Source organism: Thermomyces dupontii (genome assembly GCF_041956625.1).
Source record: "Thermomyces dupontii strain NRRL 2155 unplaced genomic scaffold VTN31scaffold_4, whole genome shotgun sequence".
NCBI lineage: Eukaryota > Fungi > Ascomycota > Eurotiomycetes > Eurotiales > Trichocomaceae > Thermomyces > Thermomyces dupontii.
In genome coordinates, this window is record NW_027192310.1 from 1,578,142 (window position 1) to 1,601,878 (window position 23,737).

Consider the following 23,737-nt stretch of genomic DNA (forward strand, 5'->3'; position numbering starts at 1 on the left):
GCCAGTTGACTCTTCTGGGTGGCTCGTGGCAACATTGGATATGGAAGAATGAATCAAGGCCGATTGACGGCAGGACAAAGGAGAAACAATGGTTTTTGTCGGAAAACAACAAAGAAAAAAAAGATTCTGAATGATGAAAGTGAAGGCACCCATCATGACCTGTAGCTGGTTCAAGTGTCACGTTTGCCGGCAAACGAGGTCAAACCCGACAAAGCCATTGAAAGAAGAAACTTCTAATGATCACGGAAATAAGAGAACATGGCGAGACTTTTCAATTGACAGAGCATGCTACAGAACCACCGGAGAACATATACAAGAATTGCCGGAATTCGCAACGTCTATATATCACTCAATCATCCTTTCGCTTCCGCTTGAACTTTAGCCCCTTCTGATTCGGCTGACTGCCATACGCCCGACGACCCTGACGCTCCTGCTTCTTGTCCCGACTGAGACTCGATCCCAGCTGAATGTCGATCCGCGGCGGCGTCGAGAAGCCGAAGCTCTTGGCCACCTTGACGAGATCGAGTTTGTGCACGTCGAAGACGGAACGCAGCGAGTGGGATGCGTATGCCTGGAGATACGAACGGTATCCTTCTTTGGCAGACTGCATTGTGTTGTTAGCATCGTAGCTTTCTAAGACATGGGTAGACCGCTACGGTACCTTATTCAGATAGTAGTTCTGCGAAATGAGCTTTTCCAGTTGCGCTTGCACATTGACAATCTTCTTCGCGGGGAACTCAAACTCCACCACCGGGACACGGGCGTCTCGCAGGTGCTTCAGGAAGCCCACTTCCGAGGGCTGCAAGAACATCAGACTGCGACCGCGGCCATTGGTACCTCGAGCGGTACGACCAACGCGATGAATGTAATCGCGAGGGTCGTCCGGCGGGTCGAACTGGATGATCCAGTCGACTTCGGGAATCTGTCGTCCAGTTAGCTGCCATAGTGTCTAGCCATGGGGGTCCTGCAACAACGACATACATCCAAGCCTCGAGCTGCCACATCCGTGCAGATCAAAATGCCCTGCTTGGCGTTGCAGAACTCAAAGAACGTGTTGGTCCGCTTCTGCTGCTTCTGCTTGCCGTGCAAGCCGAGGACCGGAATGTCGATGAAGTTGAGCAGTTCCGTGTGATAGTCCACGCAGTTGCAGCTCGAGAAGAAGACAATAATCTTCTTTTTGAGGTTGCGTTTCAGGAACGAGAATAACAGCAGGAACCGTTTATCCGCTTCGCAGATGACATATCCCTGCTCCAAGCCCGACACCGTACTATGCTGCTGGTTGTTGGCCACATCGATCCATAGAGGGCCCGGCCGGAGCGAGATCCGAGCCAGGTCCTCGACTTTGTTCGTCTGGGTGGCCGAGAAGAGCATTGTCTGCCGGTCTTCGGACGGCAGAATCTTGACAATCTGCCGCATTTCATCCTCGAAACCCACTTCAAGGATGCGGTCCGCTTCGTCGATGACGAGAGCCTTCAGATTCTTGAACACAAAACCCTGGGTGTTTTGGAGATGATCGAGTAGACGACCCGGTGTAGCGATGAGGAGGTTGACTCCTTTTGTAAGCTTGTCGGCCTCTGCCCGCCGATTTGCTCCTCCAATGACAATGCCGTACGTCTGAGAATGATGCGCCATCAGTTCTCGGGCCACGCCAAAGATTTGTAGAGCGAGCTCGCGAGTCGGAGATACGATAATGACGCCGGTACCTAGTTCGACTGTTAGCTGGGACCTGTTGAGCCGCCGAGCAAAAGGCAAATACCGTTTCTCGGTTTGAATCGTAGAGCACTCAACATCTCTACGGCCGGGATCAGGAAAGCCAGTGTCTTCCCCGACCCCGTCTTCGCAGAACCCAGGACATCGCGACCTGCCATCAGCGGCGGAATTGCCCGTCGCTGAATCTCGGTCATCGTTTCGAAACCCATCTCCCGGATCGCCTGCATCGTTTTCTCCGATAGTTTCAGATCCTCGAACTTTGTTGGCTCGCCTTCTGTTTGCGGCAGGCTGACTGTGTTCCGTGAGGGCAGATCGGCGCCCTCCGCAGAATCCTCATCTTGACTGTCGTCGCTTCCCTCATCTTGATCGTTGTCGTTGCCGCTTTCTTCGTCTCCACTGTTTGATCCTCGATCGACTTCATTTGGACTCTCCTCCGCCTCACTGGCCGAGTGATCCGTCTTGCGCTTTTTCGATGCTTTTGAAGGGTCCTCGTCTGCGTCCACCGAAGTCTGCTCCTCTTCTTGAACCACTACTTCTTTGACAGAATTCTCTTCTTGCGCAGCTTTGGAACTGCCATGCTTTCGCTTCCGCTTCTTCGAATCGGTCTTTGCAGGGTCGACGGCGGCCGGCATGTTGCCAATCCGTGTGCAAGCGATCTGCACTGCAGGATTATCTCGTCCAACAAGAGTGTACAGGGTCAATCAATGTGTACGGCTGGAGCTCCGTCGGATTGCTTTTGATCAACAACTTTTTTTTTCTCTGCTCTCAACCCGAAAAGTTGATTCGCTGTCAGCTCGGAGGAAACTTTGGCCGAGCCGAAGTCACGTGCTGATAACGATTACTCTAACCACAGGAACTCGGGTGCTGTTCCAGTTCCAGCTCAACGCCTTGGCGCTTCTGCAAGGTGCATTTGTCTATGGATTCTTTTTTGGAACTACATACATTTCGAGTCTGGGACTTATCTCAATGGGATATCTAAGACGTCAGCCGAGCCGAGCGTCATTGCGGTAACCATGCTTGCGAATGCAGAGGAAGTGCGATGAACTGCAGTACACAAGTTATTGCATCGGCAAGCTTGGCCTGGGACAGAGTCGACACTCGACAGAATCACGCTGCCTAGTTTCGGATCCTCCACTGCACTGGCTCTTGGAAGAATGAGGATTCTGGGATTCTCGTCGATCAAGACTGGGGTTGAATGATTCATACATGCATACAGTCATCTGCTACAGTACTCGTACATACAACCGACTCCGGCTCAAGCTGCTTGCAGTCAGTGGACCCCTTGCACGATTGCTCCGAATCCGATGCAACGCGTCATCCACCTACTGCCCGAGAGGGACGCAATCGTCGATAATTGTTGGTGCCAGAAGCGCTGCGGTGTTGAGAGTTGAGATGTGCTAATTTTCTGGGGGTCTCGGCGGGCTGATGAAGATGAAACCAAGACCGTGGCAGTGTCTCCCCGATCGGCACTTTGCGTACTCTGCACTTCTTCCCCGTCTGCCAGAGATGATGCACATCCGACTCAGTTCTCAAACAATCAACCAAAATCACTCATCTAATCAATCAATCAATCAATCAATGCTTTGTAGTTTGTCCAAAGTCCTCCGTATTCAAAGCCTTTTGTTCTGGTTTGGTTGAGCATATTGGAATGATTACGTAACCCCTGCTTGGCGATCCAGACGACCCAAAGGTGGGATTCACGTGACGTCCGATCTAGGAATAGTGTGCCATTTCCGGGCAGTGGACGGGCCAATCCGGGCTCAGAACCGACGCAAACGGCCCGCCACCCCCAAGTTGGTCTCGGCTCTGGCAGAGTCTGACCCCTAACTAAAGCCCATCCATCCATCGCTTCGGGCGCCTCTGCTCTCCCTCCATCGCCAGTCCCTCTCTTATTCCCCGGCGTCCCCGGCTTGAGTTAAGGAAAAAGGAGAAAAAAAAAAAAAAAAAAAGAACAATCGATTTCTCCCCCGGGTCTGCATCTGCTTGTAGCGCGACAATCTTTTGCCGTCTTTGTTGCACGGATCCGGAACCCCCCCTTGCCAGGTTGTGTCCGCCCGTTTTGCTTGACATTCGCTTCGTTCCTCGTACCTTCGATCACTTTGCACCCTAAGGGTGACCTGGCAAAGTGCTCACCTCCGTTCCCTACCGTGTACAATTCCCGCAGTCGACTCGTGCGCGAAAACGCTCCCGTCGGCCAGCCCGTCCGTCGTTCGATAAAAGTACTCTCTGACGAACCCTCGTTGACCGAGGAATCAGGGGAATCACGCTGCCGATCGTTGCCGGACACCCGTGGTTGTTCTCTCATGACCGGAAGCATACGTGACTAGGATCGACTTCACCACCGCTGGAATTCCAACTTGGAGAACGGGCCGGTGAAGCTCCTCCGAGTCATCGACGACACTGCCGTTTGTACAAGCGAATCTACAGGGGGACTCGGGGAGGATCTGGCGACCGCTGTCGCTGCGAGCCCTTGAACCCTTGACCGTTTCTGGAGCCACCGACACTGCACACCGCCGTCATCATGCGGTGGCTATCGACAATAGGCTGTCTGGCCATCTGGCTCTCCTTGTCGCCCATGGCAGCAGCCATACACCTCCTCAAGTCCAACTCGCTGAATCCATGCATCAAGGACTCCAACTTCACCGCCTCGCTCTTCAACGTGGTGTTTACACCCGACAACAATACCTTCCATGTCGACATTAATGGAGTGTCCACCATCTCGGGCCATATCCGAGCAAAGGTCGAAGCCATCGCGTACGGGTACACAATCGTCTCCGAAATCCTGGACCCGTGTAAGATGAAAATTGAGGGTCTTTGCCCCATGTATGCTGGCCCCCTCAAGATGGAATCAAACATCCCCATTGGAGACGATCTGGTGAAGCAAATTCCGAGCATTGCATATACCATCCCCGATCTGGACGGAAAGGTCAGGGCATATATCTACTCCGCCGAGACCAACAAGACCATCGCCTGCGTGGAGGCCGACCTTTCAAATGGAAAGACTGTGTACCAGAAAGGGGTTCAATGGACGGTGGCCGTCATTGCCGGCATGGGCCTCGTGGCCTCGGCCATCACGTCCGGGTTGGGCCACTCGAACACAGCGGCCCATGTCGCCGCCAATGCGCTGTCTCTTTTCGGCTTCTTTCAAGCACAAGCCATGATCGGCGAGACGTCGGTGGAGCTGCCGCCGATCGTCGCCGCGTGGACGCAGAACTTTCAATGGAGCATGGGTATCATCCGTGTGGGCTTCTTGCAAACAATCGCGACGTGGTACCAGCGTGCGACCGGTGGCACTCCAAGCACGACCCTGCAAAGCTTGTCCACGGTCTCCGTCCAAGTGGAGAAGCGTGCATTGGACTTTGCCGGCGATCTGGTTCGCCGCGGGGTCGGTTCCTTGCTGAAGCGACAAGACATGGAGACCGCAGAGTCGGCCGCTGCCGCAACCGAGACCAAGGTGGTGAGGGGTCTGGAACGGGTCGCGTTCGTTGCGAACATGGAGGTGACGAATCTGTTCCTGACCGGTCTGATCTTCTACGTGGTCTTCGTGGCGCTGGTCATTGGGGGCGTGGCAGCCTTCAAGTGGATCTGCGAAGCACTGGTCAAGTCCGGCAAGATGGCGAGTGACAAGTTCCTCGAGTTCCGCAATGGATGGAAGATTGTCCTGCGCGGCATCCTGTACCGTCTGGCGCAGATTGGCTGGGCGCAGATGTGCGTCTTTTGCCTGTGGGAATTGACGGTGCGTGACTCGGCCGCGGAGGTGTTGCTTGCCGTCGTGATGTTCTTGTCCGTTGCCGCCGTGCTCGGGTGGGCGTCGGCCAAGGTCGTCATGCTGGCGAGGCGTTCCGAAGCGATGCACAAGAACCCCGCCTACATTCTCTACTCGGACCCGACCGCCCTGAACAAATGGGGTTTCCTGTACGTGCAGTACCGGGCCACGGCGTACTACTTTGTGATTCCCGTCTTGGGCTATCTGCTGGTCAAGGGCATGTTCATCGCCTTTGCGCAAAAGGCCCACGTGGTCCAGGCCGTGGCGCTGCTGATCATCGAAGCGATCTTTTTGATCGCGGTCAGCGTCGTGCGCCCGTGGATGGACAAGAAGACCAACGTCTTCAATATCTCCATCGCCGCGATCAATTTCTTGAACGCCATCTTCTTGCTCATGTTCACCGAGGTGTTCAATCAGCCGCCGATCGTCACCGGCGTCATTGGCGTCATCTTCTTCGTGATCAACGTCATCTTTGCGCTGGTCCTGCTGATCCTCGTCCTCATCGCGTCCGTCTACGCCGTCGTCTCGAAGAACCCGGACATGCGATACCAGCCCATGCGGGACGACCGCGCCTCCTTCACCAAGTCCCAGACGCAACTCACCGCCGAACTGGACGCGCTCGGCGCCACGGCGCGGGGCGGCGACACGATGGAGATGCGGGACACGTCCGCCAAGCGGCCGACCTTTGACGAGGAATCATCGTCGTTCTCGAGCGCCACCGGTGCCAGCATCAACCGACAGCCACCGCCGCCGGGGGACATGAAGGCAACGTCGCCGGTGGACCCGTCGGTGCCATTGTTCCCGAGCAACACACCCACACCACCGGCATCGCACCCCGGCGCACCTCCGCCGGCGTACGACAGTGGCCGACCGCAGACGCCATCCTCGCGAACAATGACGGACTCACCATTCAACCCAAGCTCGGCGCTGGCCATGCACGAATTCCGATCACAACACAACCGAAGTCCATGGCAACGCGGCGCTGGCTACGACCATCAATAACAAGGGATACGTTTCTGGTTTTATTTTATTCTATTCCCCCGCAACGACGATAATGTTGCCCGCAATTGATTCATACATATTATCCCTTCCTCCTGTATCAAACTTACATCCCTCCCTCCAGTATTTCATTGTTTATTCCTCGTCTTTGGGAGTCCTGGCGTGATATCAAATCATTCGAAAGGCGTCCTCTTTTCTCTATTCTCCGTATACTATCCTTTCTTTTTTTTTTTTTATTTATCCTCCTTTCTGGTTAAAGGGGTTTCTTTGTATCCTGTTTCTTTTTCTTTTTTCGGAGGGCGAAAGATGGGTCCGGGTTCGGAACTGCTGATAATTTTCATGTTGATTCTTCGTCCTTTTTTTTTTTATCTTGCCCCCCCCCTAGCTAGAGAGAAAATAGGTCTTGCTTACCTTGTCCTTTTTGCTCTCGCTTGGATCGGTGAGTCATGTACTACTAGTAGTAGTTGGTACTAAGAAGAAGGGCAATATATTGCTGAATGGACAATGTTTCTCGATTGCTTGGAATGGTTGATTCCGTCTAACTATGTAGTAGGCTAAGTAATAAGTACAGTACTTTGGTGGGTTTTCTGATGATGGCCAATTATTGTTGTGATCGTAGGTAATGTACGGAATACTATATTCGAAGAAACGATGGATTTTAATAAGATTTCTAGTAACATCTCATGACTGGAAAGAAAAAAAAAGTAAGAGCATCTAAATCTCAACCTCCAACGCCGGATCCATTCCTGATTTTCTTCTTTTTTTTCCGTTGGATCAATATAGTCAAAAGAGCTGAAACCAGGTCATCGCTTATCACCCATCCCCGGCGGTGGCGGATACGTCCCCGGCGGAGCAGTTGTCGACCCCCCCGGCGGCGGCGGCGCCGACGTGGTGGCACCAGTGGCGGAAGAAGAAGAAGAAGGAGGAGGAGCAGATGAGGAGGTGGGAAATCCACCGGACGGAGGAGGGAAGCTGCCCGGGGGCGGTGGAGGGGGGAAGTTGCTCCCCGGAGGAGGGACGGGGAAAGGCGCGTTAGCCCCCGGAGGGGGCACGGGCATGCCGCCGGGCAGCGTTGGTGGTGCGCCGGATGTTGTTGGTGCTGCTGTGGATGCAGGAGCGCCGGGAGCGCCGGAGGAAGAGGGTGCTTGGCTATGGGGAGGTGGTGGGAATGGTGGGACGCCGGCGGCGCCTGGTGCTGTTTGGCAATGAGTTTAGTATACACGAGGCCTTTTTGTTGTAGGAGGAAGAGGATACGTACGTGGAACTCCGCCCGGAGGGAACGGCGCACCCGGTGGAGGGAATCCAAACGGCGGCGGCGGCGGCATCTGACCGGGACGACCTGGAAAAAAAACGTCAGACGTTGCGTACCCATGTCCGGATACACATAGGGACAGACCTTGAAAGGCAAACGGCGGCGGCGGCGGCGGAGGATATCCCGGTGCGACACCACCCTGGAACATCGGATTGGGCTGTCCCTCAGCCGCGTACGAACTGGTGATGGAGTCGATCACCGACTGGGCCTTTTCCTGACTGATTTCTAGACGCCGCTCCGTTAGCCACCGCGATCACCCAACGGCAAAGGAAAAGGAAGGCGACAGCCATACGTTGATAGTATTCCAGCACATTTCGTAGATGGTTTCGTCCGGCATTATGGTCCCTGCGCACGGTTCTCGAATCGTGCGTGAGGTAGACGTCGCAGTAGTCGCCTGTCGGAGGAGTCGTCAGCTCTTGACAATTCCGGAGGACGAACGCATCATTCGAGGAACCTACAAAAGAGTATTGCAGGTCAGCTTCACAATCCGCAAGCAAAAAGGGACTGGGGGCACTTATATTTTGGCATGGTCGATCAGGTACTGCGCTCGGAAGACGCCTGTTCTTGCCGTCACACACGAAACTTGGCAATCCTCGAGCAGCCGCCGTGACGAACGTCGCCTCTGAAGCAGCTGCAGATCGGTCGCACACTGGTCGACTTATCGCGCGTCTTAAGAACGCTGTCGATTTCGAAGAGGTTCGCGAAAGGCGGTGTCAAGTGGCAGAATAATTGGACCAACCAAGGCTAGTCCTGAAACGGAAACTACTACTACCACCCTATTGCATCTATGCAACCTGCAGTGTTTACGTCACTGGCTCAACAGGAACGGGTACTTGAAGCAACGATCGAGAGGCTTTATAAAGGCTCACTGAGAGCCTAACAGTGGCCGCTCTGCTCTTGATCATCGCCTTTCAGCGGTGATCCGGGGGAGGAAGGGCAGAAGAGTCGGGCTTCACTACTCCGCTTTTCATCTTCGTACTGACCACCTGCTCTTTTGACAACCCATTTTCAGATGCATTTCCCTTTTCATGCTGCACCTCTCAAGAATGACGACCATGAATTCGTGAGAGATGTATATATCCGTGGCGATCGCCAGACGTATGGCCTATGTACTCGTGGACAGCGACTTCGCGCCTTGTGGCAGGACAAAAGCCAACTCTACCGGGCCGCTGGGAGCAGCTGTCAGAAATGGCCGACAAAGCGTTCATAAATTTGTAGACTAGAAGTGTGGTAGAGCTATTTTCATCGCTTATCTAAGCGGATGGGTTCTCGGCTTGTTTGACTCTTTCCCTTCCCAGCTGACCCAAACCGCATGACGCCATGCGGGCGGGCTGCGGCAGGTGATGGCGGAGCCAGTCATCTGACTGCCAGAGTTTGCAACCTGTGTGGGCTTTGAGTTACGGTAATTTTTGGGGCCGCAAATCCGGGGTAGTCTGTCACGTGATTAATCCGAGAATGGTTTAGTGGAATTTGGTGAATACTGTATGTAATGATGTATGGACGGCCAATTTGGCCACGCATTCTAGAGAAATGTTCTGCACTCAGTTCCTAGCCTGGTAAAAAGATGCTATTCATGACCGATGGAATTGCAGTGACCTTGCAAAGGGTCATTATCTCTAGGTACATAAGTTCGGTGACTTGCTGAGTCATGGATGTGGTCCAATTCCTCCTCGTACTGTAAATCCCATTGGGCGAAACAAACATGATCCGGTGTGCCACCGCGGGGACCATGGAAGGTCATTTGGGTTCCTGACGGCGGACAATGAATGGCCTGGGGGTTCGTATAAAAAGGCTGCTCCTCTCCTGCGTGGGAGCATACCAGGATTCTCAATCTTAGTAGATTCCTACTACTCTACGATAGCACTCATCACAATCACATCATGTCCTCAAAATCCTATCTCCTCGTCGAGCCACACCCTTCCGTCCCCAAACACCGCCCAGCCATCTACACCGGCCGCGGCGGCGCCGGCAACGTGGTCTCGCTGCAAAACACCAACGTCACCCACCCGCAAACTGCAACCGGTCCCGCGAGCGCTGCTCCCCCAGACCACCTGCGCAAAGCCATGCCAACGACTTTCCCAACCGGTCGCGGCGGCGCCGGCAACATGCACCATCACCATCACCACCATGATTGCTCCGAACGCGCCATCTTCAGCTTCGACGAGGAACTGGAGCTCGAGATGCGCCGCGAGCGCGACGTTGCGCCCGTCTTCCACGTCGGCCGCGGCGGCGCCGGCAATGTCGTCTTCCATGCCCCCGCCGCGGTCGATGACGGCGCGCCGGCCGGCTGCTCGAGAAAGCTCACGAGTGAGTCGTCGAGTAGCGCCGGGTCGTCGAGCTCCGAGACGTTTGCGAATAAAGCCCGGCAGAGCATTGAGCGGACTTGGAACCGGCTTACTTCATAACGTTGGACGCTTCGTCTAGGTAGACCTCCGTTACGACGTGTTACGACGAAAAAGTTTGTGGATTTGAATTTTTGGACATAATCATGGACGGATTTGGGCATGTTTCTTTAATTATTCCGAATGTCTCATATACCCATGCAATGCCATTTGATCAATTCATGGAGTTAAGCGTACGAGTTTATTGAAACAATTCCAGGCGTATGCTGGGGCAGCTGAGCTGTCGAGGGAAAAATTTCATTGCCACACTGCTTCACAGATCAACTCCATGTCGGCTAGAAGCGGCCAAGCGGCCGGCGTGGCGGCAGCAATGTATCATCCAGCCTGACTTCTGCACACGTGGTATTGAGCGATTTTCATTCTGTCATTCAGTTGGTGGCTTGATGCTGGTGGATTTGATTTCTACAGTTCATGACGATTCGAAACCAACTCCGAAACCTAGTACTATTCATACATGATGAATCCATGACCATTGCGTACAACGTGGATACAATACTCCGTACTGAACGAATCATCCAAACAATCTCCCCCAGAGCCCCGAAGCCAAATTCCCAGCAATCCCCCCAGACAGCGCCCGATTCGCAAACGACGACGCCTGACTGAATTTATCGGCGCGCGAGAATGCAAGCGTATTCGTAATGGTAAGCACCAGCGCAATCCCTAAACTTCATCAGCATATTACTGCCGTCTCAAAAAGACAAAAACAAAGAACTCACCCACCAAACTCAACCAAATCACATTCTGTAACCGGATAATCGCCAGAATTGCCAAGGCAATCCACAGCGCCGGCGCCGCGTAAAGACTCAGCCAGAAGAACCGTTTATCGGTCGCGTTGATGGTGCGCGTGGCTGGGTCGGAACTCTCAAAGACCCAGTGGGATTCGCCCGTTGCGGTGTTGACTTCGTTCCACCATCGGAGCCCGACGAGTCGTCGGCCGGCGATGTTCTTGAGGTAGTAGAAGTCTGCGGAGAGGAGGAGGAGGGTAATGATGAAGACGAGGACGCTTTTATTTTTTTTTTTTCTCTATGTCAGCATTGAACTTGCAAGAGGGGAGAGGGTTAGGGTATACGTACAAGTTACTGATAAAGAGTACGCCAAAGAGGTACATTAACAAGCTGCCTGCATTGGGTCAGCGGCCGAAGATCGTCCAAAAGTTTGAACGTACCGATCCGAAAGGCGAGGAAGATTAACAACGTGATAGGATGCGCGCTCAGGCGCCAGTTCAGCTCGCCGACTTGTGACTGATCCATGGCGGCTATTCGTCGTGTTGTACTAGGAGTACTATGATCTCCATGAGCTCAGGGAATGGGTCAGGCGTTGAACGCGTGTCCGATTGACATCAGGCGGTGACAAGCGGCAGAATAATAGGTAATCAGATTGCTTCGATGACATGGCGTTCTATGGTATTTCGCATTCCGGCAATATGGCGGAGGATTTAGGAGGACCTGGATCTCCGTTGCTGTGTTGCTGGATAGTTTTAAGCAAAGTAATGGGTTGAGTCTGTTCCAATGAGCCATACCTATCGGCTATCTCACCGATCCCTCCACACCTCCGCTCGACTCTCCAAGCTCCGTCGGGTACTGTACATAGTGTCGTCTAGAACAATTGACCATCTGTTGATTGAGTCATCATGGCGGCCTCCTTGCGCAACACGCTCCGCCGCGCATTGCTCTACGGTATCACTCTCCACCACTCGGTAAAGTCACCCAAGCTGACGATTCACAGTCCCCGGCTCCTCGCAGCGCTTCCTCGACAAATCCTGGCTCCTAACCGCCGACTGCGTCGCCTACGACCTCGAGGACAGCGTCACACCGCACAAGAAAGCCGAAGCGCGGCGCCTCGTCCGGCAGGCCCTGGACCAACCCGCGCCGCCCACCATCCGCGAGCGAGCCGTGCGCATCAACTCGGTGGACAGTGGGCTAGCGTTGGCCGATTTGTCCGAAGTGGTCAGGACCATATAACCCTACTCCAAGAATACTGTCATACGGATTGATTAAACGAATGCTCTCAGCTCCAATCACCGAATCTAACCACCCTCGTCGTCCCCAAAGTCCACTCCGCTTCAGACCTCACCTTCATCACGGACGTGATCGCACACACCCTTGGCAGCGACACCTTTGCCCAACGCAAGGACTCGCTGTCGATTCTCGCACTGGTCGAATCCGCACGGTCCCTCACCAATCTCAATGAAATCTGCCGCGCCACCCCGCTCCTGCAAGGGTTGATATTCGCGGCGGAGGACTTTGCGCTGGACCTCAGCCTGACGCGGACCCCGTCGCTGACGGAATTTCTCTTTGCTCGCTCTGCGATCGTCACGGCGGCAAGGGCGCATGGTCTCCCCTCGACGATGGATTTGGTCTGCACGGCGTACCGGGGGGCGGAAGGGCTGCGGATCCTCGAGGAGGAGTGCCGCGGGGGGAAAACCTTGGGGTTCAATGGCAAGCAGTGCATCCATCCGACGCAAGTCGAGACCGTGCAGCGCGTGTTTGCCCCGGAGGTTGAAGAGGTGGAGTGGGCGGTAAGAGTCGTCGTGGCGGATGGGAAGGCGGGAAGTCAGGGCAGAGGAGCGTGGACGCTCGATGGCAAGATGATCGATGCGCCGGTGGTGGAAAAGGCGAGGGCCATCATGCGTCGGGCAGAGCTCTGCGGGGTGGACATTACGGGTTTACAAGAGAAGTGGAAGGATCAGGAGCCTGAATGAAAAAGAAAAAAAAAAAAAAGAAGAAAATCCATCAATCTTCTCATTGTGATGCAAGTGCTCTATCCCTCTTCGTCTTCTAAATGTTAGTACCCGCACCATTGCGGCTCAGACAAGACACTCATTGAGCATCCTGCATAGGGTATCAATAATTCGTAGCGTTCGTAATCCATCAATTTCAATCAACCATCGCGAAATTCCTGTTGAGCCGACCACCAGTCGCAACTCGCAATAAAAAAAATAAAAAAAAAAAAAAAAAACTAAGAACTCCTAATCCTTCCCCTCCACCTCCTCCCTCTTCAGCAGCTGAATCTTCGTCGACGTCTGACTAGGAGCATTGTTCGGCTCCTGCCCGTCAATCTCCCCCTCCGTTTCAGCTCTCCTCGCCATACTCTTGTCATAGCTCGTCGGATCAACCCCCAGCACACCACCAACATACCCACCTCTCTCGCCAGGCACACTGAACTCGCGAAACGTATACTTCCACTCGTTCAGCCAGGCTTTGACCGCCTTGCCGACTTTATCCTTGCCGTTCTTCGAGTGATGGCCCGTGCCCGTGATCACGTACACGATGCGGTCCTCCCGGGCGTGCTTGCGCAGGATCTTCTCGAGATATTCCACCGCTTCGTCCGGATGTAGGCCGTGCAGGTCGACATAGAGTTCCTCGTCGGCATCATTGAGTCCCTGGCTCATCAGGTGCTTGTTGCGTTCCTCGTAAAGTTGGCGCGCGGCTTCCCGGTGGCATTTGCGCATGGCTTCGTTCTCGGCTTGTCCGCGGAGGGAGAGCGCTTTGGCGGCCCGGGCGTCGTTGCGGTTCCAGGCTTGTGCCGCACTGCTTCTGTCAGTATACAGCATTCGACATTGGAATGAACCCGGGAAATACCTTTGCAGGAACTTATTCCGGACCGTCCCATGCCGAATCGCCTCCGCGCGGTACTTGAGGTACTGCTGGTTCGCACGCGGCCCCGTCTCCAGCCACGGGATATGTTTGGGCGCGGGGATGGCCATGGCTGCCGCACTCATCTCCCGTGTCTTGACCGTCGTCTCTCTGCTCGGTTTGGACGGCCTGCCCTTGCCGGGTACTGGGGATGGGGACATGCGAACAACGTCAGCCAGAGAGCTGGGTCCCGCCTCTCGGCTATGGCCGCCCCGTTTGCCATGGTGTTTCTTTCCACCTTTGGCACCCGTGGAGAGCGAAGGGAAAGCTTCGGGATCATCCACCGACAGCGGGGAGTCGCGTTGTTGATGCCGGCTGGTTGGCCGCGAATGTGGTCGGCTTGAGCTGCCACCGTTGCGCCGCATGCCTGGGCTCATATGGCTTGGGTACTTGCGCGAGCCGGACCACTGATCATTATTGTTTCCAGGGAGAGCGGGAAAGGCCTCATTCTCCAGTTGGAACTGCTGGGAATTCGACGACTGATGATCATTGAGATTCATGTTCCGGATCAACGACGCGGGATCGTGAGAAAATGGACAACTCTCACCCGCTAAGCAATTTCCCATCATCCAGTACCTGAATGCTGTTAATGACCCGAATCGCCGCAGTCGAGAAAAAGAAACAGAAGGAAACATACTTGCAGATATGACTGGACAAGTCATGGCTAAAGCGGCAGTCACTCCGCAAGCACTGGCCAGTCGACAGCCAGTATTTGCAAACAACCGGGCTGCGCTGGCTGGACGGCGTGGCAGGACGGGGCTCCATCAGGGTAGACTTGCCCACCACGATCTGACCCTCCTTCGTTTTCTTTTCCTCCTTTCGAGAATCCTGCTGCGAAAGCGCGGCAATCGTGGCACCCAGATCGTAGCTGTTGGCCTCCAGCGCAGCCTCAATCTCCTCGTTTGACTTCTTGTCACCCAGCACCGACTTGAGGATATCCAGGGGGCTCATGTCGGGCACAAACTCCGGCGCCGACGCGCTGAGTCCGCCCGTCGATGTCACGCTCGTCGCGTCGTCCGACACAAGCCAATCGACATTGCTCTCGCTGCCCAGATCGCCATAGAAGTCCGGAGGCGGGGGCCCCTGGTCCGAGAACTCGTAGGCATTCAGATTGGGAGAATGCGGGATGGGCTGGGCGAAAGCCAGGCGCGGCGACGGACGCGGGGAGGAGAACGGAGAGACGGTAGATGACCGGGCGCTCCCGCGCTGCAGACCCGCGCGGGCCAGATGAATACTCGACGCACCGGCTGGGCTTGTCCCAGACTGCGAAGGGGAAGACAGCGGGGTAGATGAGCGAGCCATCTGCCAGGGGGCCGGCGACGAGCGGCGGATGATGGTATGCCGGCTGGGGGGCGGGGAGGCCTCGGGCTGGCCCTGATTGCGGTGCCGCCAGAGGACGTCCAGCACGGCATTCTCCAGCGCGGAACCCGTCAGCGAGGCCTTGTCCCGCAGCAGCTCCTCCAGCTGCTCGGCGCGTTCGTCATCATCGAGGTCGGTCTGTTGCAGAACCGGGAGACAAAGTTCATAGATTTCCTCGGAGACCATGATGTGGCAAGGACCGACACGGTAAATCAACACAGCGTCATGAAGGGTGGTTGCTGGTGACCAGACGGAGATAGTAACTTTTTGCGGGGAGTTGGACGTTGCTGCTGGAGGTTGTGATGCGCGGGGCAGAGAGCATCACACTCAGGCTCGTGTGCGCCGGCTGCCGTCACATCATCAGCGGATTGGCGAGGCGCAGCGAGTGAAGAGGAAAATCAACAAGATCAGGGGGGTGCTTTTGAAGCTTCGAGTGTTGAAGCCGAGTCCAGACTACGTTACGATACCGTATTGCGCCGTCTCATCTCTTCTTTGAGCCTGCGATCCTTTGTGCTCGATCAATGTACCTGTGAACACAGAATCGGAAATGATCGAGTTAATACTGACGGTTACGATGTTTGCCTCAAAGGATTAATCACTTGCTGGACTTGAACCGGGCCAAATACACTACCTACTAGTCTCCCTGCAAGTTTTAGATCCTGTCGTCTATCCAGCAAACTACCTATGTATGTACCTACTTAGGTACCTCGGTAGGGACTCGTCAATGTCCAGGCGATTCATCCACACCTGTATCGGTATTACCAATCTTTCCCAGCGTATCCCCGCGATATCGGAGTTTATGACCGTACCGTGACCCCAGCCAGAACAGAGAATAATGACGTTGATTCATCTCATCCAGCCATCTCTCCATCTCAGCAATCTCTCCTTAATCCCACCAATTCATCGGGCTACTTTGATAATCTGCCGTAAAATAAACTAAATTGATTGACTTCCGAGTTTGCCGCTTCAATCCCGGCCGGACAACCAACCATCTCCCAAAAATAGCTGCCTGATACCTACTCTTACCTAGATACAACATACACATCCATTTCTGAATTCGCCCCGGTCTCGATCTCAGCCTCGTCATCATCCATGCCACCTCGTTTCGGCGAGGGCGCCCGTACAAGCCCTCCTGAAAGTCCTCCATCTTACAGCAGGCCCGCGGACATCACCGGAAACACTACGAGGAATGCCTGCCGACTACGAATCCACCGCGCGAGCCCTCGCGCTCCCCGTCACCGAACCCAACGAGGATGATGAGCCGGAATCGCCATCGCCGCTCTTCGACGCGGTGAGGACTCAACCCCCATGGAATCATCGGCACAGACGCCGAAGCTCACAATTGTCGACGGAGGAGATCGTCGGGCTGCGGGACCGCACCATCAATGCCGCGCGGTCCGCCTACCGCCGCATGGCCGCGCGGTACGCCAAGATGACGCTGAAGCAGAAAGTCGTGTATTTGCTCTCGTCGCTGGTGCTGGGCGTCCTGGGACTCATGTTTATGGCCCTCACGGGCCAGATCTTCGTCTGGCTGGCGCCCGTGGCGGATCGGTGGGAGCGTGCGCCATGGGCATATATTGTGGTCTGGTTGCTGGTCTTTGGGGTGTCGTTTCCGCCGCTGGTCGGCTGGTCGACGCTGGGAACGGTGTCGGGATATCTATTTGGACTGTGGAAGGGGTAATGTCAAGGCCATCCTGGAGGGTGATTGTTCCAGCTGACAGAAAATAAAGATGGCTGGTGTATGCCACCGCCACGGTGGCAGGATCAACCTGCTCGTTCATCGTCTCGCGCACCGTGCTGTCCAATTTCGCGCACCGGCTGCTCGAGCGCGACAAGCGCTTCGCCGCGCTGTCGCTGGTGCTCAAGTATGACGGGCTGAAACTGCTCTGCATGATCCGGCTGTGTCCACTGCCGTACTCGGTCTGCAACGGCGCGGTGTCGACTTTCCCTACGGTGAGTCCGCTGAACTACGGCCTTGCGACGGCCCTCATCTCGCCGAAGCTGCTGGTGGCGGCGTTCATTGGCAGCCGCCTGCGGGTTCTCTCGGGCAAAGAGGAGGAAATGAGCGCGGCGGAAAAGGCAGTCAATATCATCAGCATTATTGTTTCGATTTGCATTGGCGTTGGCACGGGCATCTACATCTATCGAAGGTGAGTCGTTCGTAAGGTGGGATTTCTGTTGAACCCCTGCTGAAGTATCTACAGAACCCTCGCCCGAGCCAGGCAGCTCGAGGCCGAAGAACGCGCCGGCATTCGGCGGTCGATCCACGAAGATCACGCGGCAGGTCACCACCGCCACGGCCGGTTCTCGGACGACCCCAATGCAAACACCGCCGCCAAGACCCTCGCGCGGGACGAGGAAGATGAACTGGGCCTCAATGACATTGACGAGGACAACGTGGACCTGGTCCTCGACGGCGACGACGGCGTCCCGCGCCCGTACCGAGATGACTTCACCGACAACGAGTCGGACGTCTTTCGCGACGGCGATGGCGACGATACGGACGTAATTGGACTCCGCACGCAAGTCCGTAGCTAGCATGAATCCTTCCGCTTAGCCTTTTTTTTTTGGATAGACAAGACGGTTATGCTTGACTTACCTATACAATTTAGACGTAGCGTTACGACTGTAGAATACCTGTGCTGTTTTTTATTTCACCTTCTTTTTCTTCTTCTTGCTCTCCTTCGCAGCAGCGGCTGCAGCCTGCGCGCTTCTCCCGCCGGAGATGCTAGTCAAGTGCCTCAAGCTAACCTCCTTGATGGGTTGTTTCCGTTCCTTTGCGCCGTCGGAAGCATCTCCTGCATCATCGTAAACCTGGTAGAACTAGTTAGAGAGGCACCAGAACACACGCACGAACAGACACCCACATAACTATGACGCTTCTGCCTCGACTTGAAACTCCCATAGCACCGCCTCGCACTACTCCCATCCACGGCATCATCATCATCATCATCCAGCTCTGCATCTAGTGAATCTGCCGCCACAGCGACAGGCCTTGGCGGTTGCTGCGGAATAATAGTAGCAGCGGCGCCTGAGGTATAATCCAGCACCCACTGCGTCTCACCCGCCTCGGCCGCTGCCCGCGCCACGGCGGCAGCGCGCTTCTCCTCCTCCGCGGCAATGGCGGCGTTGATGGCTTGGAGGTCGGCGGTGGAGGAGGATTCCGAAATTGCGGGACTGTGGGATGGGGAGAGACGGGGCCGTTTAGGCGAGGGAGTGAAAGGTTCGGTGGTCGATGCAGAGGCAGAGGGTTGCTGTGCCTGTGCGGCGGCTGCTCGTTGCATGAACTTGTCGACATTGTCAATGGACTGAGTTCCTGGGAAGGTGTAGGGCTGGGAACGAACCTTCATTGTGAGCAGCCGCGAGGACATGGTTTTTGGCGGCTTTGCGCCGGAGGCAGGTTTTGGTGGCATGGTTTTAAGTCTCTTGAATTCTCCTCACTTTAAATGATGTACATATATTGAAGCATGTCGCTGTCGAAGGATTGAAATTCCCGGATTGAATTTTTTGAAGCTCAGAGGATTAGAAACTCTCATCGCTGATTGGCTGGCCGTCAAACCTTCTTGAATTCCACGCCTCCAACGACGGTACCTCACCACCTCTCTCTTTCCCCGAGCGGAATTGATCCCTCACCGTACAACAACTCTCCCATGATGTTCTCCCGCATCGCCTCCTCGGCGGCCACTCTGCGGTCGCACGGCGCACGCCTCGCCGTGCAATCCCCGCGAGCGGCAGCCGCATACTCGATAACCGCTCCCCGACTCACGCAAGACGCCGTCCCGACCAACGACCCGACACCACGCAAACCCACGCCCAACGTCTCCGAGACCAACGCCGTGCCGACCTCCTTGGAGGGAGTGACCATCGCCGAGGCCCCGGACGCGGGCGAGCAGGCGCGGCAGCTGCAGGCGCCCAACCGCGCCACGACCTGGGCGCCCAGTCAGCAGCCTCGGGAGCTGGGGATGTCGGGCCCACGGTTTGAGCAGACGATTATGGAGGCGCAGGTAGGTCAATCTTTGTTTTTTTGTTTTTTCCTCTCCTAAGATTCATTGGGGTGACCTTTTGTGTTGATGGTGTTCTTTTTAGCCCCGTCCATATGCCGCCATCGAGTTGATCCATAAACAACCCGTCCGCTGGACGAAGCAGAGAGTTGTGTCGTGCGACGGCGGTGGTGGCCCGCTCGGCCATCCGCGGATCTTTATCAATACGGATAAGCCCGAGATTGCGACGTGCAATTACTGCGGGCTTCCATTTGTAAGTTGCATTCGGTTGTGTGCAGTGACACTAAGCTAAAAGGAATAAAATAGGCCCACGAACAACATCGCGAATTCCTCAAGTCCCTCCCCAGCACGCCATACCCTCTCGAGCCCACGGGTGACTCCGCCGAGGTGAACGAAACGCAGCGGGTGACCGAAGGGGGATACGAACAGAGATAGACCATTGACCAGTGTATTCAAATTGTATGTACATTGTGACTCGATTTTCTTCCGGAAACAAAAAAGGATCCATATTCAGAACTTTTCTCCCTGAATCGTAGCAACAACCTTCCTCGTATGCCGACTCTGTCGGAACTCCAAGTACCAGATCCCTTGCCAGGTCCCCGTTGCGAGTTTCCCATTCGAAATGGGGATGGTAACACTCGCTCCAACCAATGCGGATTTGATATGTGCCTAAACAAAATCAATCAGCATCTTTAAACTCGATAGTAAAAACAGTAAAAAAAGAAAAGAAACAGATCAGGGAAATAGAGTACTACATACCGGCATATCATCATCCCCCTCCGCACTATGCCGATACATCTGCCTCCCCCCCGACGGCACAATCCGATCCAACGCATCGCTCATATCCTCCCGTACATCTTCGTCCCAGTTCTCGTTCAGCGACAGCGCGCAGCTCGTGTGCTGGATGAACAGGTGCAGCAGGCCCACCTTGTACTCGGAGATCTGCGGCACTTCGCGAAGGACGTGGTCGGTGATGAGGTAGCTGCCGCGGGCGCGGCTGGGGAGGGTGAATTGTTTTTGGAACCAGGTCATTTTTTCTCGATTTTTGTTTCTCCCTTTTCCCTCTCTTTGAATTGGGGTTGGAAAAAAGTGTTTGTGTTGTTGTTGTGGCTTGAAGTGGGATTGATTGCGGGGATCAGATCTGATGTCATAAATTTTCTTCAGTCCAAGAAGAGGCTACAGCAGAATCAACACCAATCGATCAATCGATTGTAAAGGAATAATAATAATGCACCTAATGTATACAACGCTATAACGAATCATAGTCGTAACTCGTACTGATACAGAAAAAAAGAACCACGAACACAGGAACAAATCACCGCGCGATCCGATCCAGTAGACTCCCCGCCGTAAACTCACTCGACGGGGACAAATCGAGCAGCGGCCGCGTAGCATAGCGATCGCCCGTCGCCACACCGCGGCCCGTCTTCGCGCCGGGTCCGGTACCAGGCTCAGGCACACTACCCGCACTCGCCGTCTGCGCCAGGAGACTATCCGGCATGAACGGGCCGCCGGAACCATAACCAGGACCCAGACCAGTTGTTGGAGTCGGAGCAGTACCGCCGCCCGCCGTCCCAGGGCGTCCTCGCCACGTCGAGCTAGGGAGTGGCGAGGACATGTCCGGGCCCGTCGCGGCGTCGACCAGCGGCACGCCCGCGGGGACGCGGACACCCCTGCCACGATGGGGGAGGTTCACGGAAGACGGCAGCGGGTGGTCCTGGGTGGGATCGGTCAGAAGTTTGGGTTTTTGTGCTGCTGCGGAGTTGGAGCGGCTACGCGCAGCATGCGAGCGCACAGTGTTGGACCGGCTGGGCCCGCGGCTGGACGAATTGCTCAGCACGTACTGCGACGAGCCTCCCGACGAGCCTGCCGTCGAGCCCGTCGAGCTCAACGTCTTGAGCAGCCCATGTGCGAGGAACGGCTCATCCTGCTCGCGCTCGCGCTCTCGCTGCGCCGCCCGCCGCTGGCTGTACGTCCGCCCGAGAAGACCCGTTGGCGAGAACGTGTCCGAGTCGTCGACCTCTCGGTCCTCGTCGCGGGAGGACGGGGTCGGGAGCTGTGACTGGCTCTGTGGTGTGCTCTTAGTGTCCGGGGCGAGTGAGGCCGGGAACGAGGTCGGCGGCGGCCCGCGGCTGCGGTCCTGCTTCTTGCGGAGAAACATTTCCACAGTCGCCGATCCAGGTTCGGGTTCGCCCGCCATGTCAATGAGAGGTTTGGCAGGTCCCTGTGCCGCGAGGTCGCAATCCTGTCCCGCGCCAAGCGCGTGCACATGGTACCAGCTGCGCCAACCATGCACGGCATCGAACCAGCGCTGTGCCAGACCCGCGTCATTGGTCGCAAAGTAATGCACGAAATTCTCGGTCGTCAAAAACATGGTCGACTTTTGCTGGCTCTTGACCGCATAGCAGTACTGTTTCGGCGGCTTGAGCACCTTGGACTTGTGGCGCGGCGTCGGCGTGTAGATATCAAAGTCAGATAAATGGCAGATATTGGTAAAGTTCTTGGGGTCTCTGGAGTCGGGCTTTTTGGTTACGGTCACCTGGCCGTCTGCCCGCAGCGTAATGTAGCGCTTGTCCCATTTGCCGGGCCGCGACGAGTGGTAGAGGTGGAACGTCGTGGAGTCGGCGAGCTGCGCGACCGGCGCGCCATGGAGTTCCAGGATGCTCGCATCGTGGCCCTCGAGGTGTGGCAAGAGAATCAGCATGTTGGCATCGTCCGACGCCCATGAGTTCATCACGTCCCGGACGTGTTCGTACCGCCGCAGCGGACGCTCCAGGCCCAAAGCGACAAAGTGCTCGAGGAGAACCGCGGTTCGCGGGTTGACCTTCCCAGAAAGCACAGCCGCGGCAGCTTGGATCAAATCGTCCACACGCGTCGTCGCCGTGACGGGCAAGGTCGTCGTGAACGATCCGACTCGTACCGTCACTCTGCGTTCGCCGGCGTTGACGGCCGAGATAGGTGCATCGATGCCCGGGGCGAATTTTGCAGCTCCAGAGTCGTTCTGGTTGACCGAACGCTCACTCTTTGCCCGAAGCAGGCCGAGCTTGTTTTTCCACGAGGAGCGTTTCTGCTCGCTGCTGTTGCCAGAATTGCAGTTGCCTTTACTCTCGGCCTTCTTTTGGTGTCGGACGTGATGACATGGCTCAGAATAAGTCCGTTCCGCCATGGTCAGTTTTCTCATGGCTTCTTCGCGCAGCCGTGCCTTTTCCTCGGGCGACAGCTCTTCTTCATCATCATCCTGCGGTCGACTTTTCGACTCGACCTGGCCGTACTGTGGCTGCGGTGCAATCGTCCCCTTGGGCTGGCTTTGCGCACTGGGATTCATGTGAGACGGCGTGGCAGGCTGTGGGATTGACGGGACATGTGGAGGCGCCGCCTGATGGCCCGTTGTCGCCGCTCGAGGCCGTCTGTACCGCGACTTGCTCCGTGTCAACGTGTCGCCTTGGGGTTGATTCGGCTGCACAGTCTCCTCCAGGACATTGCGCGGCGCCGGCGCCGCTCCGTCCTTGGCTGCCGCGGTAGCCGGACGGCGGACGGAGCGGTACCTTGAGAATTTTGGGGGTCCGGATGGCGACCCTGGGGGTTCCATTGCGGAGCTGAAATAGGGGAAAAATAAAATCAGAATGTCTCACTCCGTGACTTTGCAGCAAGTAATGTGGAAAACAAGGAATAGACGAGTCCACCAGGTGCTCTTCACGGAGGTGTCCTGTGTAGATGAAAAGGCGACGTCCGTAAGCACCCATCCATGGAAAAAGAAACAAAAAAACGAGTGAGCAGGATCAATTGTGGGTGTGAGTCCTCATGATCCCAGTGTGAGCTCGCTTAACAGCCGTGCCCTAGAAGGTTATTTGTGATTGATACCCTATCTGGAGGTTCTCGGTCACGACGCAATTCACTTCCAGAGAGCAGGGCATATTTCTTCAATTCGCCATGCTGTTTCTCGTCGACTTTGCCCCAGATGATCTACCGCGCCGCAGATTGTCAAGCTGCAGACTTGCAGCAACCTAGTTTGGGGTTCAGCATCAGGGGGGCTGCTCTTTGCTGCAGCGCGGAAAGGTACAGTACATGCACGTACAGTTGTCAATGCATTGACCTCCTTCGTTGTCGTCACACGTGACGGTATGCCTTAGAGAATGAATGTATCCCGCTTGGAGAGAACGCAAAGGGAGGGATATGGGAATACTGGCGAGTTGTCTTGCAACAATCGTCAAGATGACTCAATCAGCGTGCGATTTTGGGGTTTGGAGAGTTGCGATGCCCAACACGTAGGTAGAGGCCAAGGGATTTTTGCGACAAAGTACTCCGTCCCGTGCCCGGTTTCTGCTTGACTTTTGCTTGCTCAAGACGCATCACATCCGGCCAATTTTTATGTATGCTCCCTGGATCAAATGCGCAATTTTACCGCTCTCCATGTCAAAGACCAGATCGTACTTTGTTTGCGCCCATTGGCCAAATGGACCAGGAGACATCGCATCTGATTGGTCCATCATACCACTCCCTTGAAGAGTTCCGTACATGCACTCCTTCTGATTGGCTGGGAGCCACTGATTATT

General features: G+C 55.4%; 12 protein-coding genes across 12 annotated transcripts; 5 read left to right on the plus strand and 7 right to left on the minus strand.

Moving 5' to 3' along the window:
- Positions 1-349: 349 nt before the first annotated feature.
- Positions 350-2,342, minus strand: VTN31DRAFT_5096 (uncharacterized protein; the record flags this gene model as incomplete). The annotated part of the gene is made up of 4 exons (XM_069405557.1): positions 350-604; positions 662-922; positions 982-1,703; positions 1,757-2,342. 4 exons carry the CDS (start codon positions 2,340-2,342, stop codon positions 350-352), a joined length of 1,824 nt encoding a protein of 607 aa, XP_069260609.1.
- Positions 2,343-4,231: 1,889 nt separating this feature from the next.
- On the plus strand, positions 4,232-6,478 carry VTN31DRAFT_5097 (uncharacterized protein; the record flags this gene model as incomplete). The annotated part of the gene is made up of 1 exon (XM_069405558.1): positions 4,232-6,478. One exon carries the CDS (start codon positions 4,232-4,234, stop codon positions 6,476-6,478), a length of 2,247 nt encoding a protein of 748 aa, XP_069260610.1.
- An 800-nt stretch (positions 6,479-7,278) lies between these two features.
- On the minus strand, positions 7,279-8,315 carry VTN31DRAFT_5098 (uncharacterized protein; the record flags this gene model as incomplete). The annotated part of the gene is made up of 6 exons (XM_069405559.1): positions 7,279-7,670; positions 7,734-7,814; positions 7,872-8,012; positions 8,080-8,181; positions 8,246-8,251; positions 8,306-8,315. 6 exons carry the CDS (start codon positions 8,313-8,315, stop codon positions 7,279-7,281), a joined length of 732 nt encoding a protein of 243 aa, XP_069260611.1.
- A 1,352-nt stretch (positions 8,316-9,667) lies between these two features.
- Positions 9,668-10,192, plus strand: VTN31DRAFT_5099 (uncharacterized protein; the record flags this gene model as incomplete). Its single annotated transcript, XM_069405560.1, has 1 exon — positions 9,668-10,192. The coding sequence occupies one exon, from the start codon at positions 9,668-9,670 to the stop codon at positions 10,190-10,192; it is 525 nt and encodes a 174-aa protein (XP_069260612.1).
- Positions 10,193-10,700: 508 nt separating this feature from the next.
- VTN31DRAFT_5100 (uncharacterized protein) lies at positions 10,701-11,439 on the minus strand (the record flags this gene model as incomplete). Its single annotated transcript, XM_069405563.1, has 4 exons — positions 10,701-10,849; positions 10,906-11,192; positions 11,263-11,308; positions 11,355-11,439. 4 exons carry the CDS (start codon positions 11,437-11,439, stop codon positions 10,701-10,703), a joined length of 567 nt encoding a protein of 188 aa, XP_069260613.1.
- Positions 11,440-11,819: 380 nt separating this feature from the next.
- VTN31DRAFT_5101 (uncharacterized protein) lies at positions 11,820-12,890 on the plus strand (the record flags this gene model as incomplete). The annotated part of the gene is made up of 3 exons (XM_069405564.1): positions 11,820-11,865; positions 11,915-12,135; positions 12,201-12,890. The coding sequence occupies 3 exons, from the start codon at positions 11,820-11,822 to the stop codon at positions 12,888-12,890; spliced, it is 957 nt and encodes a 318-aa protein (XP_069260614.1).
- A 267-nt stretch (positions 12,891-13,157) lies between these two features.
- Positions 13,158-15,369, minus strand: VTN31DRAFT_5102 (uncharacterized protein; the record flags this gene model as incomplete). The annotated part of the gene is made up of 3 exons (XM_069405565.1): positions 13,158-13,719; positions 13,771-14,400; positions 14,462-15,369. 3 exons carry the CDS (start codon positions 15,367-15,369, stop codon positions 13,158-13,160), a joined length of 2,100 nt encoding a protein of 699 aa, XP_069260615.1.
- A 1,003-nt stretch (positions 15,370-16,372) lies between these two features.
- On the plus strand, positions 16,373-17,721 carry VTN31DRAFT_5103 (uncharacterized protein; the record flags this gene model as incomplete). Its single annotated transcript, XM_069405566.1, has 3 exons — positions 16,373-16,860; positions 16,914-17,333; positions 17,388-17,721. 3 exons carry the CDS (start codon positions 16,373-16,375, stop codon positions 17,719-17,721), a joined length of 1,242 nt encoding a protein of 413 aa, XP_069260616.1.
- A 111-nt stretch (positions 17,722-17,832) lies between these two features.
- VTN31DRAFT_5104 (uncharacterized protein) lies at positions 17,833-18,596 on the minus strand (the record flags this gene model as incomplete). Its single annotated transcript, XM_069405567.1, has 3 exons — positions 17,833-17,997; positions 18,051-18,470; positions 18,528-18,596. 3 exons carry the CDS (start codon positions 18,594-18,596, stop codon positions 17,833-17,835), a joined length of 654 nt encoding a protein of 217 aa, XP_069260617.1.
- A 237-nt stretch (positions 18,597-18,833) lies between these two features.
- Positions 18,834-19,619, plus strand: VTN31DRAFT_5105 (uncharacterized protein; the record flags this gene model as incomplete). Its single annotated transcript, XM_069405568.1, has 3 exons — positions 18,834-19,187; positions 19,270-19,437; positions 19,491-19,619. 3 exons carry the CDS (start codon positions 18,834-18,836, stop codon positions 19,617-19,619), a joined length of 651 nt encoding a protein of 216 aa, XP_069260618.1.
- A 75-nt stretch (positions 19,620-19,694) lies between these two features.
- VTN31DRAFT_5106 (uncharacterized protein) lies at positions 19,695-20,216 on the minus strand (the record flags this gene model as incomplete). Its single annotated transcript, XM_069405569.1, has 2 exons — positions 19,695-19,853; positions 19,944-20,216. 2 exons carry the CDS (start codon positions 20,214-20,216, stop codon positions 19,695-19,697), a joined length of 432 nt encoding a protein of 143 aa, XP_069260619.1.
- Positions 20,217-20,499: 283 nt separating this feature from the next.
- On the minus strand, positions 20,500-22,773 carry VTN31DRAFT_5107 (uncharacterized protein; the record flags this gene model as incomplete). Its single annotated transcript, XM_069405570.1, has 1 exon — positions 20,500-22,773. One exon carries the CDS (start codon positions 22,771-22,773, stop codon positions 20,500-20,502), a length of 2,274 nt encoding a protein of 757 aa, XP_069260620.1.
- Between the last annotated feature and the right edge of the window lie 964 nt (positions 22,774-23,737).